Source organism: Andrena cerasifolii, chromosome 4, assembly GCF_050908995.1.
Source record: "Andrena cerasifolii isolate SP2316 chromosome 4, iyAndCera1_principal, whole genome shotgun sequence".
Classification (NCBI taxonomy): domain Eukaryota; kingdom Metazoa; phylum Arthropoda; class Insecta; order Hymenoptera; family Andrenidae; genus Andrena; species Andrena cerasifolii.
This window is the reverse complement of record NC_135121.1, coordinates 8,096,485-8,115,481: the sequence shown is the minus strand read 5'-3', so window position 1 is coordinate 8,115,481 and position 18,997 is coordinate 8,096,485. Positions and strand designations below refer to the sequence as shown.

Below are 18,997 nucleotides of genomic sequence, written 5' to 3'. Positions count from 1 at the left end.
GGAAGCTGCTGCAATATATGGCAGTGGCTATTGAACTGTCGATGCGCGTATATCCAGTCGAGGGATCAGTATTTTTGGATTATCGGGGATTTCTTGTCGACGGCGGGGTGCCATCGAGTCGAAACGAAGGGTTAATAACGTAACGAAATCGTCGATTCATTGAGCATTTATTCGCCTGGCCTCGCGTAGGCCGCGATACCAGCCTCTGTTCGTTTAGATAGCAAGCGACATCCCGGATGCTGGAACGATAGCACCTCTTCCTCCGCATTTCCTCGCGCTCCATGCTCGTCATCCTTCCTAAATGACGGAATTTCGCGGCCTTCGCGTTTAACGTCGATCCTAACGGCCGCGTGATTCCCTCGATTCTATTTCCATCGCCGCCTCCCCGGCGAATGTATTGACACTGAAAGTATTCCTATATTTCCAGTGGCGAGTAGTTGAGAACTGCAAACAGTTGAATCTGGTTGAATTGGGTTGAATCGAAGTTGAATCTGGGTTCATCGATGACGCTACACTGGGAAGATGGCTAATGGCGTTTCTTTCTTGATAAAGAATAATTGTATTACCCGAAAGAGAGCCCAGGGTCTTCAAATTTCACTCTCCAGTGCCACTCTTCTACTAAGTACTTGCCATCGTTGTGAACCCCTGTCATCGCTACATCGTTGCAATGAGTATTCCAGGCGAGTTGGAGGTTCTCTAGAATCACCACTCCTCTTCGACGACCCTCGATTAAGAGGCACCGTCGATATGCCAGACACGATTTTAATGCACGTGGCACGCAGACGTTCCACTGCCAGAAAGGCGAACGGAGCAGCGAGCTTGCGAACTTATTACGAGTGACCGAAACCACTCGAGATACAGTTGGATTGTCGTTGACAACTGGCAGACGCAGGCCCTTCGGAGCTGTCGATACTCCGTTAGCGACAGGATTCTCTGAACTGATGGCTTTAATCGTGTCACTGTGATTATATTAACTGATTTCCGCGAGTGCTGTTAACAGGAGGCAATAAACACGTCGTAGACAGCTGTGTCTCTGAGCTACAGAGTTGTTGCTTTTAATTTGCGCATCGTGCTAAACAATTATCTGGTGCATCATTTTAATATTGAATGAGACAAAGCTGCGCATTCGGATCAGTTTAATAATCTGTCTTTCCAGAAGTAACAGTAATTTTTCGCTGCTCCAAAGTAGAAGTAATTTTATCCTCTCCCGTGGAGTCTTCTACTCCGCTCGAACGGAAGAGTAGCGAATTCTTAGGCCAAACGGGGGTCCGGCCGACGATCTTAGGGGGCCCTTTTTCGACACCGAAGGAATCCCAAAAGGGCTAGTGAAAGAACGGCCAGCAGAGGCGGCCACGTTATACATTGCGGACAGGGAACAACAGGGAGGCCGAAGCGAGGACGATCGAAGCTGAACCCTGTTATACCTATTGCTAGCCTGGGTTCCGCTCAATTAGCCCCGTAGTAGAGACAAAGGGGCTACCGACGATTTTGGTAGTCGACGATGGATTCGTTTTTTTTTGTTCCTGCTTCGTTTCCCTTGGCCCTTAAGGGGTTATACCTAGTCAGGCGGCCGAAAAGAGGCGAATATTTGTGATTTTTTTTTTAACAAGTGGATGCATATACTTTTACAATACTTTCTGCGCTTAAAAGAAAAACATTTAAAGAACATTTGGTAATTTTTTCGTAGAAAAATATTTACGTTTAGATTTTTTCGTGCACAAATTCCGCAAAAAAATCAGGATTTCAACTTTAAATAGCCGCCACTTTTTTTTACATTGATATTTCGGAAATTCCCACCGCTAATCGAAAGACACGTTAATATGCTTACGAAACCTTTTTTGTGTTTTGATTTTAGATAATCTGGTTCCGAATGGCAGTGCTCATCGCAAAACGAAATTTTTAAAAATGCTTCTTGGATATCGGTTGTTATTTTCTTATAAACGTAAATATTTTTCCACGAAAAAATTACCAAATGTTCTTTAAATATTGCTCTTTTAAGCGCAAAAGGTTTTGTAAAAATACATGCTTGCGCTTCTTTAAAAAAATTCACAAATATTCGCCTGTTTTCGGTCGCCTGACTAGGTATAACCCCTTAAGGACAGCGGTGTTCTGTTCTGATAGGGGAACTCCATCATGCAATAGCCGTTATTTCTTATTCCCTAACATGCTGTATAACAGTTTAGAGAAGAAAGGTTATATTCAGTCTCAAACAGAGGTGCGCATTCATTCCTCATGCTTCAATGCATTTCAAAGTGCCAAACGCGTTAGCATTCGAATTTAAGTGATGGTTTTAGGGTTAACTTTCTAGAAGCATGCGTGGGTGTACTGAATGACGAAGTCTGTCGGCTTCGTCATCTCTAAATTGCTTGATCAAAAAGAGAATGTTCCCAGATATATATTATCTCACAGAAACAATTTATATAACCCCGTTTCCCTCAAATATATGCGCACTCATTTCTGCATAATATTAAGTGCAGCTCGCCTGAACCAAGCAAAAGCACCATTGGCGTGTGTTGATCCCTGCGAAAAACGCGCTCTTTACGCGATCGCCGTTTGTAAAATCGTTAAATATTTCAGAATCTTGGGCATATCTGTGCAGCGGGGGCCCGATTCCTCCTCCCATATTTCAATCACGAACAGTCCATTCCACGGGGCGCAGAAAAATAAAACGCTGCCCGCGGTCGATATCTTGCAAAGCTATTCACCGCGAAACGCAGCCTAGAATTTGCGAGACCATCCCTTTTGTTTTCCCTTCCTTTTCACGTGCCCGTGGCCGGGACACTTGTTTTTACGGCAGCCGAGCGTGAAACTGGACGTGCTTTCGAAGCCGTTGAGTAATGTTGCCCGCAATTCCGCATGCCCCTCTTCTGCTGTATTACAAAGCGCCCGTATCGTTCGGTGTATAATGGAAACGCTCGTAACCCTTAATGAACGCTGTCCGAGATTGATTTTATTACAGCTAGGTGTTCATCAAACCGGTGATCCACCAGCGCCCCTCGGCGTCGTCGCACGAATTATTATTCTATCTTAAATCTGTGCCTTGAATACATTAATAAGCGTTTTTTGTTTGTGTGCTAATTGAAATAAGTCTCTATAAATTAAATTAAAGAAACTATCGTAGATACGTTAGAACTCCGCTATCGCCCTCGCGCTAAAACCATTTCGAGAGTGCCTTCTGATTTCTTCGCGAATTCAAATTCCTTGCACCCTTCCGATAAACACTTATAACACAAACGTTGTACTGAAAACGATCATCTTCGAGTCCCGTCACTTTTTCAGCATCGATCATCGGGAAAATTTCTGCAGTTCTACGGAAGAGACTCGTAGAACGTCCACGTGTTTAGATTTTATTCAGCACCCCATCAATTTAGTTCTTCCTACGCTCTAGGCAAAAACGACTTTTTCCAGCCTTTATATTTGATTATAAAGTTTGATACTAACTTCAAACATGTACCACCTACCCATCTACTTTTTTACCGCTTTTTCAAAATGTTTTACTTTTTTTACTGTTTCTTATTGTCTCCTTCTACCAATTTTGCCGCTCTAGACAGTTGCCTCGCTTGCGCCCTTCCTAGACCGGACCCTGATTTTATTTTCACGCGTACGATACGTTGCAAGTTTGCAGCGCCCGTGTACGATGTTACCATGAATCCTCCAGCTGTCCAGGTGTCCACTTTGCTATAATATCCAAGCCGGTATATGGGAGATTATTTCCCCTGGTGGCTATTATTCTTCGGGCAAGGCTATCTTCTCGCCGAAGTCGGAGACTTCGTCGCGGTGCTCGTCGATTCAGCGGGCGGCTCGCTCGAACGAAAGGAAATACGAAACGAGCTCGGCCACCGATGATGGTGTTTCAAAGAGCGCCAGGAATAAGGATGGACGGATGGAAATGGAGAGTTTCATCAGCAGAAGTAGGATCGGAGGGCCGACGACAGGAATAGGAAGCAGAGGAAGAGACGGAGGCGCGTGACGTTGGAAAAACAGAGACGGCCTAGCCTCACCCTCCCGGTCGGGCTAAAAAAACCCTTGGAATCGGTTTCTTTGTCTCGGCCGGCAGACAACAATGTATCTCCACAGACGGTCTCGTTTTCTCCCCCTTTTTTTTTTCTATCGCGACAAATATATTGCGAGCCGTCCCGACGCGACGTCTCTTGGTCCTTCTCTCAGTTAAAGGGTTGATTGTGGGAGCAGATCACTGCTTCGAAGCAGCAACAATCTGAGGGCGGGTGGGAAGGTTTGTGGAGGAAGGTTGGAAGAATTCGGAGCCCCCGGAGTATCGAAGTTGCGGGAGCTTCGCGTTCCAAGTTTCTCGCGTTGAAAGGGTATTAGGGGAATGAAGTTAATATCCGGGGCTGGAGCAAAAACGGGCTCGTGATCGAAGATTCTTCGGGCTCTCGTTGCAATCGAAATTTCATCAGTTGAAGTTCTGATGGGTCTTAAGAATAGGCCCCTTGTTCCTGTAGAAGTCGTTACTGCAGATTTGATAAGTTGCTTCCTCTTGCCCGAGCTGGAGCCTTCGAATCGCGAACCCGTCCCGCGATAGCTGTTGCAGTTTATTAAAATCGCTAGCACCTCTGTGTATTCGAAATCTCTTCAGCCTCTGCGAGTACCACAAACACTGCAAAATACACTCCGAAAGCTCCCTTCTAATTCGTAAATCATACAAGCCAGCTTTCCACGACGGTTCACAGTTGGGGCAGCTCGGTGTTTGCGTTCTGTTCCTTTGTCTACCTCGGGAGGGACTTCTTCGGTAGAAGCTTTCCCATGCGAGACCGAGCCGGCAAGAAACGAAACCGCGGTAACACAGCGCCGCTAATTGGCGTGCGTTTCCGCGAACAATCCGAGGGACTTCACTTCCGTCCAATTGCCAATAAGTCTCGTGCTTTACGCTGGAACTGTTCGCCGACATCGCGGGCGCGACAGCTTTACGAGGATCGCAACGCGGAGATCCTCGATCAGGTTTTACAGCGACGCGGACACCGGGGATTCCTCGTGTCTCTCTCTCTGCTTTTAATGACGGAGCATGGCGCGATTTTCTCGTTGCCATCGTCAGGGAATTAGATACGCGTTCTACGTCGGATGATTAATTGCACCGGTCGAGTGGACCGGCCAACGGCTCGTAAGTCACCGCCGTTTTCCCATTGCGATAAACTCTCACCCGTGGCAGAGGGACTTTTTCCTGGGGCTCGCATTAAGGCGCGCGATTAGGAGGATAATAGCGCGGGAATGTAGTTTTTCAGCGAATCTTCAATCACACCATGAAACTTGTCTCACTTCGTCGGAAACCCGAGTTACCGCAACCTCTGCACCAAGAGGATCTGACTCTGTTTTGTTGGTTACTTCTAATTCGATTGTGAGGTACTTTCTTCAAATGAAAGTTCGAGGTAGCATTGAATGTCATCGTTGCTAGAAACACTTCTCTCTGCACATTCGTGAATATGCACGCTGGTCCACCCTGTCTCCTCCCAAGATAATTCGACCTGTCCGCAGTAAAGTACTCGGAGGCAAGCTTAATGTGGTTGTATTTAGTTACGCAGTCGGATGAGTATTATTACGAGGGAATCTTGGCGAAAGATAGGAGTTCTGAGAAGCATCTAGGAATCCAATCTTCATTGAGTCTGATGGGTTCGATGAATGGAGTTTATCCCGAAGGCGCTTGCTTTCGATGGCGCGCCTTGTTACCAGCCACCCACTGCGTCTTCGAGATTTTCTGTCAGGCCCTTTCCTCCGATCCAGTGCCCCGTTTTCAGTGATACATCCACTAATCTTAAACCTAAAATCTTGAACCGTAAAATGAAAATTCAGCGCCCCATTGGGATCCCTTATCCCTTCGGAGAAGATTGGTCATTTAGTAACGTTAGGAGCACCGTTCGAGCAATCGATTAAACAGCCTCGAGGGTAATTACGAATAGAGTCGAGTCCAGCGTCGAAGGAGAAAAGCCGCGCGTGCCTTTTGGCCGCGTATTTCACCTTTCAATTAACCAGAGTCGCCGCAGCGAAACCCTCGGTTATTACCCTCCTCGACGTACGAGCGTATCCTCGAGATCGTCACCAGAGCGCAGAGCTATATTCCATTCTAACCTGGGTCATTGCGTGGATATTGCCGGAATCCTAATGTGATTGTATCAGGAGAGGATTAAGTCGCATCAGCGGATTCGATGCGCTGGCCTCGCTCCATTGTTCTCGAAAGGATAGGCACTGCTTAAGCGATCCTAAGATTAATCGTAATTGCGGAATTCGACAGCGATCGGCCGATGGCCACACGCGCGTGGTCCGCGGTTTTATAACCTCGTAATGGGATGTTACAGCAATGTAAATCGCGGTGGTAACCCCCACCAGTTCGTTGTCCCGTGGAAATCGCTCGCGTGTGTTTTGATATTGAATTAGACAATCAAAGAGGGAACTACATATATCAGCAAACTTTACTCCACAGAGATTGTTCCTGGATTGTAGGAAGCGAGACTTGAGCTGCTCTTTAATTCCACGGTGAAATCGGTTTCTTCGTAATTATGGCATTCGCGATTTCGAGCTTCAAAATGTCTGTGAATTAGAATTTCAGTAATATTAATCATTCGTGTTAAAAACAGCGGGTGTCGAGAGAATTCTCTGAACCAATGCTAACACTATTCCATCCTCACGACAAAGGTGCATGCGGCTCGAAATGATATCGCTGCCACATGACAAACGGTAACAAGACCCCGCGGCATGGTGTCCAAACTTCCCGGACGCGTGTATCACCCAGTCAGGGAGTCCTAACCGCGATTTTACGAGGCCCTATAATTCCAGCCATCCGCGCTGGCACGTTCCCAAGAATCGGCTGGCGGTTAGATGCTCATTCGGATAACCGGCTAATGCCGGAGGTTCGCGCCTTTTTTTCGCCGGCGAATAGGATAGCAATCTTCGCGGCTGGGCCCGTCGAAGACGCCTTCGACCCCGAATCGAGTAATTGGATACCGAAGTCGAGCCGTATAATGAAGAGATTATGCGCGATTATGAGAGATAAGGGCCCCGGCGGATCTTCGCGCGAATGTACGCAGGATCGCGATTCAACCTCGAATTTTCACGGATCGGAGTTACTTTAAGGGATCCCCGACTCTCCCCCGCTCGAAACTGGCACCGTGAAATCGCCGTGATAACACGTCCGGCGCACTAATCTCATAGCTTGAGAATCCTCGTAAAAAGAAGCTATTACGGACAATGGTTGCGAAGGAAGCGAAGATGGTGATTCTGAATTGGCAATAAACTTGCGAAGCATGGTGCGATGATCCGAGGAATTACATGGGACGGGAACGCTGTAATGAAACTCCGGCGGCAGGTTACGAGGAAACTCCAGGGAAATAGCTCAGTATTCGGTCAGCCGCGGTTGTACGCACGTCCACTTTTAAATTCTGCGATAGAACCTTCCGCTCTTTCTTTCCCGTCTTGTCGAAACGAATTGGCGAGATTCAGAGCAGAGGGATATTGTTTATCATACTTGCGTGAAATGATAGCTCGATGCTCGCGGGGCGGAGAGAAACCTGCACGCACGTTTAATATTTACGCCGGGCGGCACGACGGCGCGGTAGAAAGTGCTCCATAAAATATTAAAGTTGCCACGCTCCCCGGGTCCCGTCTGTCCGGTTAAGAGTTCGAAGTTAACACCACGTCTCGACCCATTTTCCAAGGCGGCAGAGTGGTCGCGCTCGTTTATATTCCCGGCGAATTCTAACGAAGTCGGAGCGTGCATTAAAAGAAATTGATGCCGAAATCGTCGCCGCTTCCGTTATTATAACGGGGCGGCGAAAACACCCGGGCCTGCCTAAATTAACTGTGACGGCCTGAGCGTCGGACCCCTCGTCTACATAAATCTGCATTCGCAAAAAATTATTAGAACAAACCAAACGCAGACCAATTTTTCTCGCGAAGTCGTCGGCGATTGGGGTGCGTGTAATCGCGCTTATCGAGCTGAATCGCCAACTGGGAGTTTCTGAGAATATCGTTGAGGATAATTGCCGCGTCAGCCAGCACCTTGATTTATTGGAACTTTCGCAGCAATTAGTGCAATGAGGTATTCCGAATTGGGTACAACGTCCAGCAACAAAGTATTTACACTCCCTGCTGTAACACCCCGTACAAATTACAAACTAATCTAACGCGCACGTACAACGAACTCTCGTAACTCTTATTCAAGCCTGTTCACGCCTCGCTATATTGTCCACAGTAATTACACGCGACGAAGCGGCGCGAGGGGCAACGCGGTAAAAAGGGATCGATTTCCCCCCCTGGTGCAATCGTGAAAATTACACGTCTCGATCGAGCCCTCGAATTACCATCGGCGCGCGTGCACGTGTGCAACCAGCCACGAAAATCATACGCCTTCGGTTCCATCCCCGAGACCGCGACGAAATTCCACGGAAGTTAATTAAACAGCGCACCGAGGGAACCCTGTGTCCGACCTACATTTCGAAGAAGAGAAAGAAAGGGAGCAAGGAGAAGGGGAGATTTTACGAGTTCGAAGCGAGCCGTCGGTGACATAATTGAAGCCTCCAGCCAAGGTTCTATAAAAGTAAAAGCGTAATGGGGGAGGATGGATAATAGGGGTGAACGATCGGAACGAGGGTTACCGTTACGGAGCGCTCCGGGCCAGGATGATTGTCGCGAAATATTTGATCGCGAGGCTGGCCGTGGCGGAACGGGACGGACCCGACTGGAGAAACCCGATCCACCGTGTCGTTAATTATCGAAACGGGGGCCATTTGTTTTTCAGACGATCGTAATTGACCGGAGCCGCCGACAGGGCGCACCTATCCATTGTACGGGACGCGGCTACATCGGAAAGGTGGTGCACCGTGGAGGTGCATCAACCAGGATGCACCGGGATCCTCCTTGGTTCCCGCGCAATTCGAGAGTCCCTTCGGTCGGTAATATCCACGTTCGTGCGATCGATCGGCTGCTCCTTCTGCCTCGCAGAAGAAGGACACGTTAATTGTCGATTATTAGGGGTAGTTTATAACGTGGACGGTTCCATTGGTGATGGATAGTGGTCACTCGAGTCGGGGTCACGGCGGGACCTTGTCGTTCAGTGATTTGTGTCGAGGAATCGTGGAATGAAGGGCAATCGATGGCTGAGTAGCTGGGGTCTACAGGCTGGGTCTCAACAGTGGGGCTTGATAAATCTCCATTGTCTCTGATGCCAAGAGGGAATGTTTCTATTTTAGTTCATCAGAATGCAAGGCATGTGAGCTCCCTTTTACGGGCCACCCTTAAATTGATTCTTGTTAGCCACCCCTCGCCAGGATGTCTGCGCAGTTGATCATATAAGTTTATAATAACTGTATTACCGATGGCATAGCTGGTAAAGGGAACCAGCGGATAATCCGTGTAATAAAACATGTGGACGGTTCGAGAGGGATATTCGCGAGCGCAAACTTTGCACACGCGGTCCGCCGTGATATTAAAACCGAAGTTCGCCGGGGGAAGGATCTCGAGCGCACGCTGTTAATAGGTCATTACGCAAGCGTAATGGAAATCGATAATTAATTGATCCGGCGAGAGTGCACGACCCTTCGCGCCCGATGGTAATTGACTCTTGAATATTTATGATTAACGAATTAGCAACGTTGCAGATCCCGCGAGCCGATGCTAGCTTGGAATTTCACTCCTGGAATGGTCTCTCGGCTCCTTAATCCAACACCTCGCCCTTTCGATTACTGTTCAATTAATTGGTCCATCAAACACGTTCTTACCCATCGGATGAATGCCTGGAAGGTAATCATAGTTCTGGCATTTATTTCCTCATGCAGCTTTAGTGGCACGTGTCCGGCTTTAGATCTCGGAATGCGTTTCCGTTTCGTGCGTACGGCTTAGGAGGACCTTTTACTCAAAGTTCTTTTACTCAAGAAGAGGGTAGATGCTACGAAGAAGGTAAATACTAGACAAGCTTTCACTTCTCGAGTGGCACAGCGTCACAGAATGAAAGCCAGCGTCGCGAAAATCGTGGGAACGTGGTTCTGGCGTTTTCCGTTCGGCGAAGAGTTTCATCGAGTAAACCGCGAGCCGGCACAGCATTATTAATAACTGATAAACCAGTTAAAATGTTATCGGCTGGCGGTTATCCACGGCAGAGGCATGCGCGAAGGCACGTGCAGCCGTTCCCGGCCGCGATCAGATACGATGTCCACTTTCGCCATGTGCATGCCGTCGCGTTTTTGCAACTTTCGGTATTCTGCATATCGCCGCGCGCTACTAATGAGCCCCTTGTCCGCGCTGGGGATGCGCCTTGGCGCGGAGATCGCATCTCGGGACTTTACTTTCGGTTATCGAGATAGTATTCCATTCGGAGCGTGCAATTTGCGGTTTCGACTCGGTCCTGGCACGTTTCGCGTGGGCGCAGCAACGTGGAACTCGAAATGTCCACGCTTGTTTCGCGGCAAATGAATTGCTGCCCTTTTTCTCGAAGAAACACGCTCTGGACTCGTCCTCGGGAACAACAGCCAATCAGATTCTTAAGGAGGTTCGATACCTCACTTGCGGGGCTGGCGGCGAGAGGAGTAAGCCTATGCTTATACATGGCAGCTCTGCAGTGATACCAATCTTAGATAAAAAAAAAATTATGTAGACAAAAATGTTATTTAAGTGTCTATTCCTAATAAAATTATTACTACATATTTTGTTTTGGAATTCAATTAAACAAAAAGTATGTTTAATGCAGTTAGAAATATAGTATTTTCATTGAAAGTAGCGTAAAATATGCGAGCGAAATGCGGCAACGTCGCTTTGCGTCCATCTTTTTTTTCTCTTTCCACTTTACACTTGTGGCGTCCCTTTGCGCGTTCGTACTGGTTCGCAACAAATTACTAAATACATGTTTACAGCTTGGTAGTGTTTTACAAATTTTTACTGTATCCTTTGTACAAGTATACACTGTATAGATGACTACCTGGCGTACAGCGTTGCCACGTTTCAAACAGTTCCTTCAGGCAGTTCCAAAAATACGAGCGCATTGCTGTCTATTTATTCAATTATCTAATAAACCATACGGTAAATGTCCAATTTTTTTTTTAGAATTTCATAGGAATAGTTAAGCTTTTCATTGCAACATTTTTTAGGACTTTCTCACTATTTTTAAGGACTCTGTGTAACATTTTATAGAAATTTTATCGCTTCTCCCATAACAGCCTGTGTATAAGAGCGCAACTTTGATTTCAATTTTTCCATAAACCGTGCTGTCAATCGACTTGAAATTTTAACACAATGCGGACTACACTTTGGACATTAGATCAAAACACTTTTCAAAGATTTCTCATTATTTTTGCTCCGGTATCGAACCTCCTTAAAGTGATTTCCTAATATTCTGAATATTGAATAGAATTATTCAAACCTCTACTGTTCTCACGTTAATCAGACCACTCGTTTCCTCGCGATGACAGCATCCACGCTAACTGGGGGTTGATTCATGAAATTGCAGGACAGACATGCTTCATTACGCCCGTTTCAAACGCCTGGATCTTCATGGGACGCGGTGCTCCTTATTCGCACTGCTTAGCTACCTTTCCAACCGTGCTGCACCTTGTTCCATCACAATTCGCGTAATTTTCACTGGACCATTTACCTGCCTTCGCGTTAATTAGATCCGAGAAACTGTCATTGTCACGGGAACTTTCGAAATTGACAAAATACATATTTGCATTCTCTGAAACGCGTCGTGTTTCTAGCAGATCCTCGGTAAAATTTCATAGTTGAAAACACCAATGATTGCAAGGGTGCAATATTGTTACCGAAGTAAACTAAATTACTTACATTTCGCTGCCCCCCCCGAATTATCGTCGAATCAGTCATAAAAGGTAATTGCACCTTCGCGAAGCATGCTGAAGTCTCCTGCATCCATCGTCGGTCGTGGGGTTCGCATTGTAATTGTTCCAAACCCCAACAAGAGGGTCGACCGGTATAAGCCGACGAACTTGTCGTCTGTAACGAACCCGGCCCGCAGGAGGTCCTCGTTAGAAGTGTTCTGGATGCAGGTCCGTTCAGCCGCGCCGCTTTACATATTCATGCCGTTCCAGATCTTGTTCGACGTATCGTGAATTTCGCAGTTGGTAACTGTTGGACGTTTATAAGCTCAGCCCCGGAATCATAAAAGATGTTACGTGCTCGCCCCCAGGGTCTCGATAGCTATCAAAGCGTAAACTTGATCCTTGGAAGTTCGGAGCGCAACAGCGTAGTCGCGTGACTCTGTTTCGGAGTTGGTCCAATGATCTCTCGTTAGCTCGCGAAATTGCAAATTATAGACCGCGACGGATTTAAGAGCATAGGACGCAGTCCCCGGCAATCGCTTTTCGATTAAAATACAGTAGAATTCAGGCTGCTCGGCTAAAGTTTCGAGGGTGGCGAAGATAGCGCGGTGTCGAGCAGTGTATACGCATTCACGTAATTATATTGTCGTTTATTATAATACGACGGAGCCATTTAATTCCACTTAGCATCAATATCTCGTCCGTCGCCCAATTAAAATCGTTCACCCGAGATCAATTACCGCACCCACGAGGCGCCCAGCCGTGTCAAGGGCGAAAGGCGATAAACCAAGCGTGTTTCGGCGAAACCGGTCCCCGTGGTGTTCACGCACGGGCAGAAATATCGCGGGGATTTCGCGGACGCAATTAGAACCACTGAAAACACCGCACCAATTAACGCCCCCCCTGGCTCGCTGTCACGTTTTCTGCAAGTAGGTATCTCGCTCAGGGGGCCGCCCGTACCTGCGGCTAATTACGTACAACGATTGGTACAACTTCCTTGCAGTTTTTTGTACGAACCATCGAAATTTATTGAGGCAGATTCCCAGATAGCTATCCTGGAAATATTAAACTATCACGTGCAACGTTTTCATCCCCTATTCGCGCGATTCCAGTGAAAAAATGGTAAAACAGTGATCCCTCTTAAAAAATTCATAAACACCTTCCCGAACACAAATCTTACCCCTCATAAATCCCAGGGGGGGCTTACAAGCGCAAACGCTCCCCCACGGTAGAACTACCAGCAGGAATAATTCGCGGAAAGGAGAAGCAGCGCGTAATTCACGAGAGCATGCTTTTTAGCAATTTATATCCAGCCAGGGAAGATTGTCGTCGCTGTTGTCCCGTGGCCGTTAAAACGGCCGCGGCATCCCGCATTGTTCGCGACCAATAACATTGGGCAAGCCATTTTTCATAGGGCCACTATGCCCCAGGACCGATAGCAGCCGCCTCGCGCCCGAACACAGAGTCCTCCGATTCGAATAGCGGATGACTCTCGGGCAACGTTCCAAACCTGTGAATGACGCCCACTCAAAGAACTTACGCAACAACGCGCGCTCCGATGCGCCAGAAAAACACGTTCATTCACGGATTCAACGAACGCGGCACAGGCGATGCATCAGCTTGTTCGTGACATCGTCTGCTCCACAGTGGGCCTTGCGTCTTGAATGGAACCCGCCGGGAACAATCGATGCACCAGCGGTGGGAACGATCCGACACTTTTACCGAAATGGAAATGATCGACGGAACTGTTTATTAGCAGATTATATTGCTGACTTAGGGGCAGCTCCAGTTCGAGTCTTCAGGCGCCGTCGTTGCACCGAGGCAGCGTCTAATTATTCGATTTTACTAGCGAATATCGTAGTTTGTACTTTACGAAATATGCTAAACAGTAGTCAGTAGTAAAGCTCCGTCATAGATCTTCCCATCCGACGAAATTCCCCACAGGTCGGTGTGCGCGAGCACCTCTGACACTATCATCAACGGAGAGAAATACACATCCAGAGGTAACTAATCTGCCAAATATCACGTACGCTCCGGTGAAATCTCTCTTCGAGCGGTCTCGACAATTTCCCCCCGATAAATCAGGCGAGAAAGTAGCGGGCGTCGCGACTAATTCATACAATTTCAGACACTCGGTAGATTTATCGGGCGAGCGGGCGCGTGCTCGCATGTAAATAGCGAACAACGCTCGGGAGAACCGCGACTGGGAAATAATTTATCGCCGCCCTTGCGGCACCGCCGGGGAACAACGACCCTGAGAGGCGTGTACCGTTCTCCATAAATCGGCGAGCAATCGGCTCGATTACCCGGTGGCACGTTCCAGTTTTCATTTCTCCGGGCGCGCGTCCCCGCGCACGCACAGTCCGGGGAGATTCACTTTCCTCCGGCGGAGACAACGGCGAGGAACGCTCCGCGTGGCGCGTAACTGTCTGCCCACGCTGACGTAACCAGTTGCGGAACAACTTCGCGGTGAAACTTGTCCCGACGTAACGAGCCCCATTGACGCAAGGATCAAAGTCTGGGTCAATGTTGCCGCGACCAGTTCCACCGTGGACTCGCGTGCTTCGAGCCTGTTCTGGCTGATTTATTGCCGCAATTTGTCGCTGATAATGACGCGGAGGTGATGGAAGGAATACAGGGATGCGCTCGAGCGATGCTTCATCTGGGGGAGAAAATCATCGGGGGTTAAGGAGGGGTGTGATTTCTGCGGCTTTTGGGGTTACATTCTCGAGGCTGACAAGATATTCTGCTTTGTAATATAGGACCAGGTATTATAATAAAGTTCAACCGAAGGTTTCGTGGCCTTTGGACTTTGCCAGGCGACGAAACCTCCCCTGTCTCAGGACTGTTTTTCCTTATTTCTGCACGCGGTGCGCGTTTTCTTCGGATTGGGAAGGAACGCGACCGTTGACGGCATTCGGTTTCGAGCAAGCGCCTTGAGCGGTTGTGCTTTTCGTCCGCTCAACATTTTTTACTCTAAAGAAGTTTTTGGTGTTACACCCTTAACCCTCGTCAGACGGCATAGGTACAATTGTAACTTTTGCGTTTTTAAATCGCGATAACTTTTTTCGAGAAGCCGGGGTTAAATTTTCGGTTCTTTTTCGGTTCTAAATTTTTGGTTTAGATTATATAGATCAAATTTCAGAAAAATATCTCGACCCTCTTCCGAGATAGGGGGTCGAGTTGAGGGTTGCATCCATAACAGCGGCATAGGCACAATGGCGCCCTTATATATTTTGTATGAAGATAATGCAAGGAAAAAAGAATGCGATTTTTTTTAATGATAACGTTATTTTATTATAAAAAAGTAAAAAAATAGATAATTTACATTATAAAAGAAAATTTGGGAAATTTTTGTTATTGATTTTCATTGAGTCGCAATGTTATCAATTTATCGTACAAATTATAACGACAGTGAGAATATTCATATAAAATATGTGAGGGTGCAATTGTGCCTCTGACGTCTGTTAACGTTGTAAAATTGTGCGGTCTGACGAGGGTTAAATAAATCATATTTTTTGTCGAGTTTTATTAAGACGCGTAAGTGATTACTACCCTCGCGTCTTCCACCTCAGATCTAATGAAAACCGTTCTTTCTGTTTCAGGTCGTCGGTGGTGCTTATATTTATCGTAGGGCTCTGTGCGCACGAAACCTTCGCAAAACACGTGAGTATATCGCCCGACTGCTTCGCATTCCCCGAGGTCGATGCTGGATGTACAGTTACGAGATCAACGGATGCTGATGATAAAGGTGAAACAAGGGCTCCGGGGGAACACCTTTGGCTGCATTCCTTTAGGCTTTATTGCTCCGCCGCTCCGATAGTGGTTCGGTTTCCAAAGGGTCTGGGTTGGGTCGAAGTATCTTCAACAAACTATGAGAAAATCTACCACGTAGAATTTATGCAGATGACTCTGAAACGAGCCTCGCCCATTATCCACTAATCTTTCTTTAAAAATCATGGGGCGACTGGCAGCGATCCATGCAGAATATCTAAACCGAGAACATCGGGTTTCATTAAAACAGATCGGTGGTAATAAAAAGGAGAATGCTGCGCCATTAAGAAGAATGCTAATATCTTATAAAAAAAAAGTCTGTAAAGTGGATCTGAATGTGCAGTTCCGAAGCACCTAACATCCACCCCTAAGCTCTCCTTCCCCTTTTCCCACAAAAGATGCTAATTTAATTAAACTCCGTCCAAGATTATACAAATTAAGTTTCACCCATCACGCGCATCCCCCTGCTAAACGCTACACGGGTCTCCGGCCAGCGCCAAAGGTATCTCAGCAATCTGTTCCTCCCCGTCAACGAAAAAACAAGTTTCCTCAATTCTTGTCGCTGCCTGCGCCAATCTCCTCCTAATGAAAGACTTGGTCGGATAAAAGAAACACAGGAAGACACTCTTCTTGATAACCGAAGTCGGAGCAGCCTGGTAGCCCGTGCCGCGTGTCACCTAATTCCGAGAGGAACAGCTTCGACAAACGAGGGGCACGGGAGTAAAAAAAATTGTTGGGAGGCAGCACGAGACACGCGGATCGCGTCGCCTTATTGTACGACGAATTCGCGTACAAAATGGAAGACGCGGTATACGCTGGCCTCGCTGCGACGTGCCGGGGTCCTGGTGAAACGGGGAAATAAGAAGGCCAGGCAGCAAAGGGTATAAGGGACGAGGAACGGAACGGCCCGCGGTATAATCTCGTTGTACGCGCGCGCCTGCTGTTCCCGTCGTTCCTTTTGCCGTTCTGCGTGTGTACCTACACCTTGCATCCGTCTTACACGAGAAATAACTTACGGGAGAAATAACTCAGGATCGTGTTACCCGCCGCCTTTATAAGCACCGTTTCGGCCCTTGGACGCGCGCGCTGGCCGCTTGCGTGGAAGAGGGATATTTCATTCCGATGAACTCCGCGAAGGAGGCGCCATTGTTTGGGGCCACATCGCGTCACCGAGGCTGGAGTAAATCATTGGCGTTGTATGGATTTCGTAAATCGGGATTCTCCGGGTTTCATGCAACTGATCATTAAAGCCGGCAGGATCGGCGGGGAATTAATAAAAACGGAGATACGAGTATCAATATCCTCGCTACCGGAGAGACCTTCGCTCCATTTCAGCGACAATTCGATTACCATCGACGGGAAGGATATCCCGCGTTCGAGTAGCACGTGTGATGGGACAGGGCAGCGGGATGGAGAGGGGGTGGCGATACAAAATCCTGGCCGTCTATTTCCAATCCCAAAATCGTATCGGTTTCGTGGCTGTCACGCGCCTCGATATTTTAACCGACACCGGGAAATTACGTTTATAAATCCGCGGATGAGCCCGTGGATTTTTGCCGCGGGAAACTGGCGCAACCGAGCGAGGTATCTCGGCAATCGGCAATGAGATTATCAACGGAGGGAGCGAAAGGGCGGCGTGGGGGCCGAGGGGGAGAGAGGGTTCCTGACTTATTGCAGCTTTTTACCATCATCAAGGAACCCCGTACCAGTCTGCGTGGCTAATCCGAGTTAAGTGGCCGTTAGCAGGGCGAAGAAATCTTGGAAATGCTCGCGCCAATTTCGCGAGCCTTGGCTGCTCGTGGTCTGCCGCCATCCTCTCTCGGCAATCAGCCTGTCGAGTGGATGCAAATGATCTTCGAATCTATTGGAAATTGAGCGTAAAGCCTGCTGATTAGAAGGCTCTCAGGGCAGGGGAAAGTGTGCCTCGCGCGGACTCGTGGCTGCGATTCAATTTCTACGCAGTCCGGCAAAACTGGAGAGGCGCGAGGCACGCGTACAATTGAAAGGAGAATGGTGTCAGCGAGGGGGTTAGCTTTGCAGTGGACTTAAAGCACGCTTTCTCTGATTACAGTACCCACGTATTGAAATTTCAACGAGCGAGGGGCAAAACGGTGACAAGAATAACCGAAAATTACGGTTCTGATAATTCTGCTACACCCGTCCGGTTCGTTTTGCTCCCGCGGCGATTCGAATGGGCACGCAGGAAATGATTACGTAATCTCTGTTTTACGGTGGAAAGTACAGCTCGCGGAATTTACGAGGAGCTTAAGCCTGCCTATTAAGCACGACGGATTAGGGATGAAGTAATTGAACTCCTTTTACGAGTTCCTTTCTTTACCTCGCGCGCGACGTCCGGCTCGTAAAGCGAACGTGAAAAGGTTTTATGACTTTTTTAATAGAGTACATTTTCCACGGAGGCTCAGCGCGGGAATGAGAGGGAAAGGATATTTTTTCTCCACGCGGGGAAATGCAGTGTCGCCGTCGCAATTTCGCGATTAGCATCGAGAAGCTATCCCTCGCTGAGCAGTGCTGCTAATTTCGCCGGGGTTTTGTTTCGAGCGCTGTTCGTGGCGTTTCTTTATATTTCAGTGCGCCCCTCTCGCGATTAAAGCGCGCTTTTATATCGTCGCCGCGGAGAACAGAGTAGCGGTTCGAAAAGTTGGCGCAGGTGTTTCCGTAATTACACGGTCTATCCGTTCGTGTGCATTCTTTGCGCTTTGCAAAACGTTCATTTGTTAGCATTCCGCCGTACGGTTGGGAGCTCCTTTGTGCCTGGTTCCGCGAACGGTGTATGTAATTTGGGAAAACAACTGGACCACCATTTAATTATACGTCGGCATCAAAGGGACTGCGGAACGCAATTGAAATTTTGGCGGAAATAGCTATGGAAATGTTCATTAGACGGAAAGACAATTCATATAATTACGAGAGGCGTGGCGTCGAATGCTTCAATAATTGTGACATTACTCTCCGCGGACAGAAATCATAAACCAAAAACTACGTACTGCTTATCGTTCAAAATCTAACTTCTCGAGCCACGTTCGAGACTGGATTTAACCAGCAAAATTCACAAAGAGCCTCTCGCTATCCGCGAACCTTCCGAATGGGAGCGTACGTCAAGCAGCAATCGCGGGTTGCGCAAACGCGTCGGTGACAATTCTCACTCAGCTCTCCAGCTAACGATATCTATAATTCAATGTTATGTCACAGTCATCCCGGCGGACGAACGTTATCGGGGATCTCGCTGACGAAATCGCCGTCGCAATTTGCACGGTCCAAGCGCTCGTCCCCGTGAGCAACCGGGCAACCGGAGTGCACGCACGATAATTATTAAGAAAAAGGCGCGGCGCGGTGTTCACGGTTCATCGGCTGACCCCGGCGCGTCCAGATCCACTTCCACGAACACTTTAATTAACTCTTCGCCACGCAACCCCGCCGAACACTGTGCGTGC

General features: G+C 47.9%; 1 protein-coding gene across 15 annotated transcripts in view; it reads left to right on the top strand.

Annotated features, from left to right (window-relative positions):
• The window catches only part of Ppn (proteoglycan-like sulfated glycoprotein papilin), a 112,576-nt gene that overhangs the window by 52,145 nt on the left and 41,434 nt on the right, over positions 1-18,997 (top strand). For all 15 annotated transcript variants that reach the window (XM_076811433.1, XM_076811442.1, XM_076811434.1 and 12 more), the window contains exon 2: positions 15,377-15,437. In XM_076811433.1, coding sequence (XP_076667548.1) covers positions 15,377-15,437 — 61 coding nt within the window. The remainder of the gene's footprint in view (positions 1-15,376; positions 15,438-18,997) is intronic.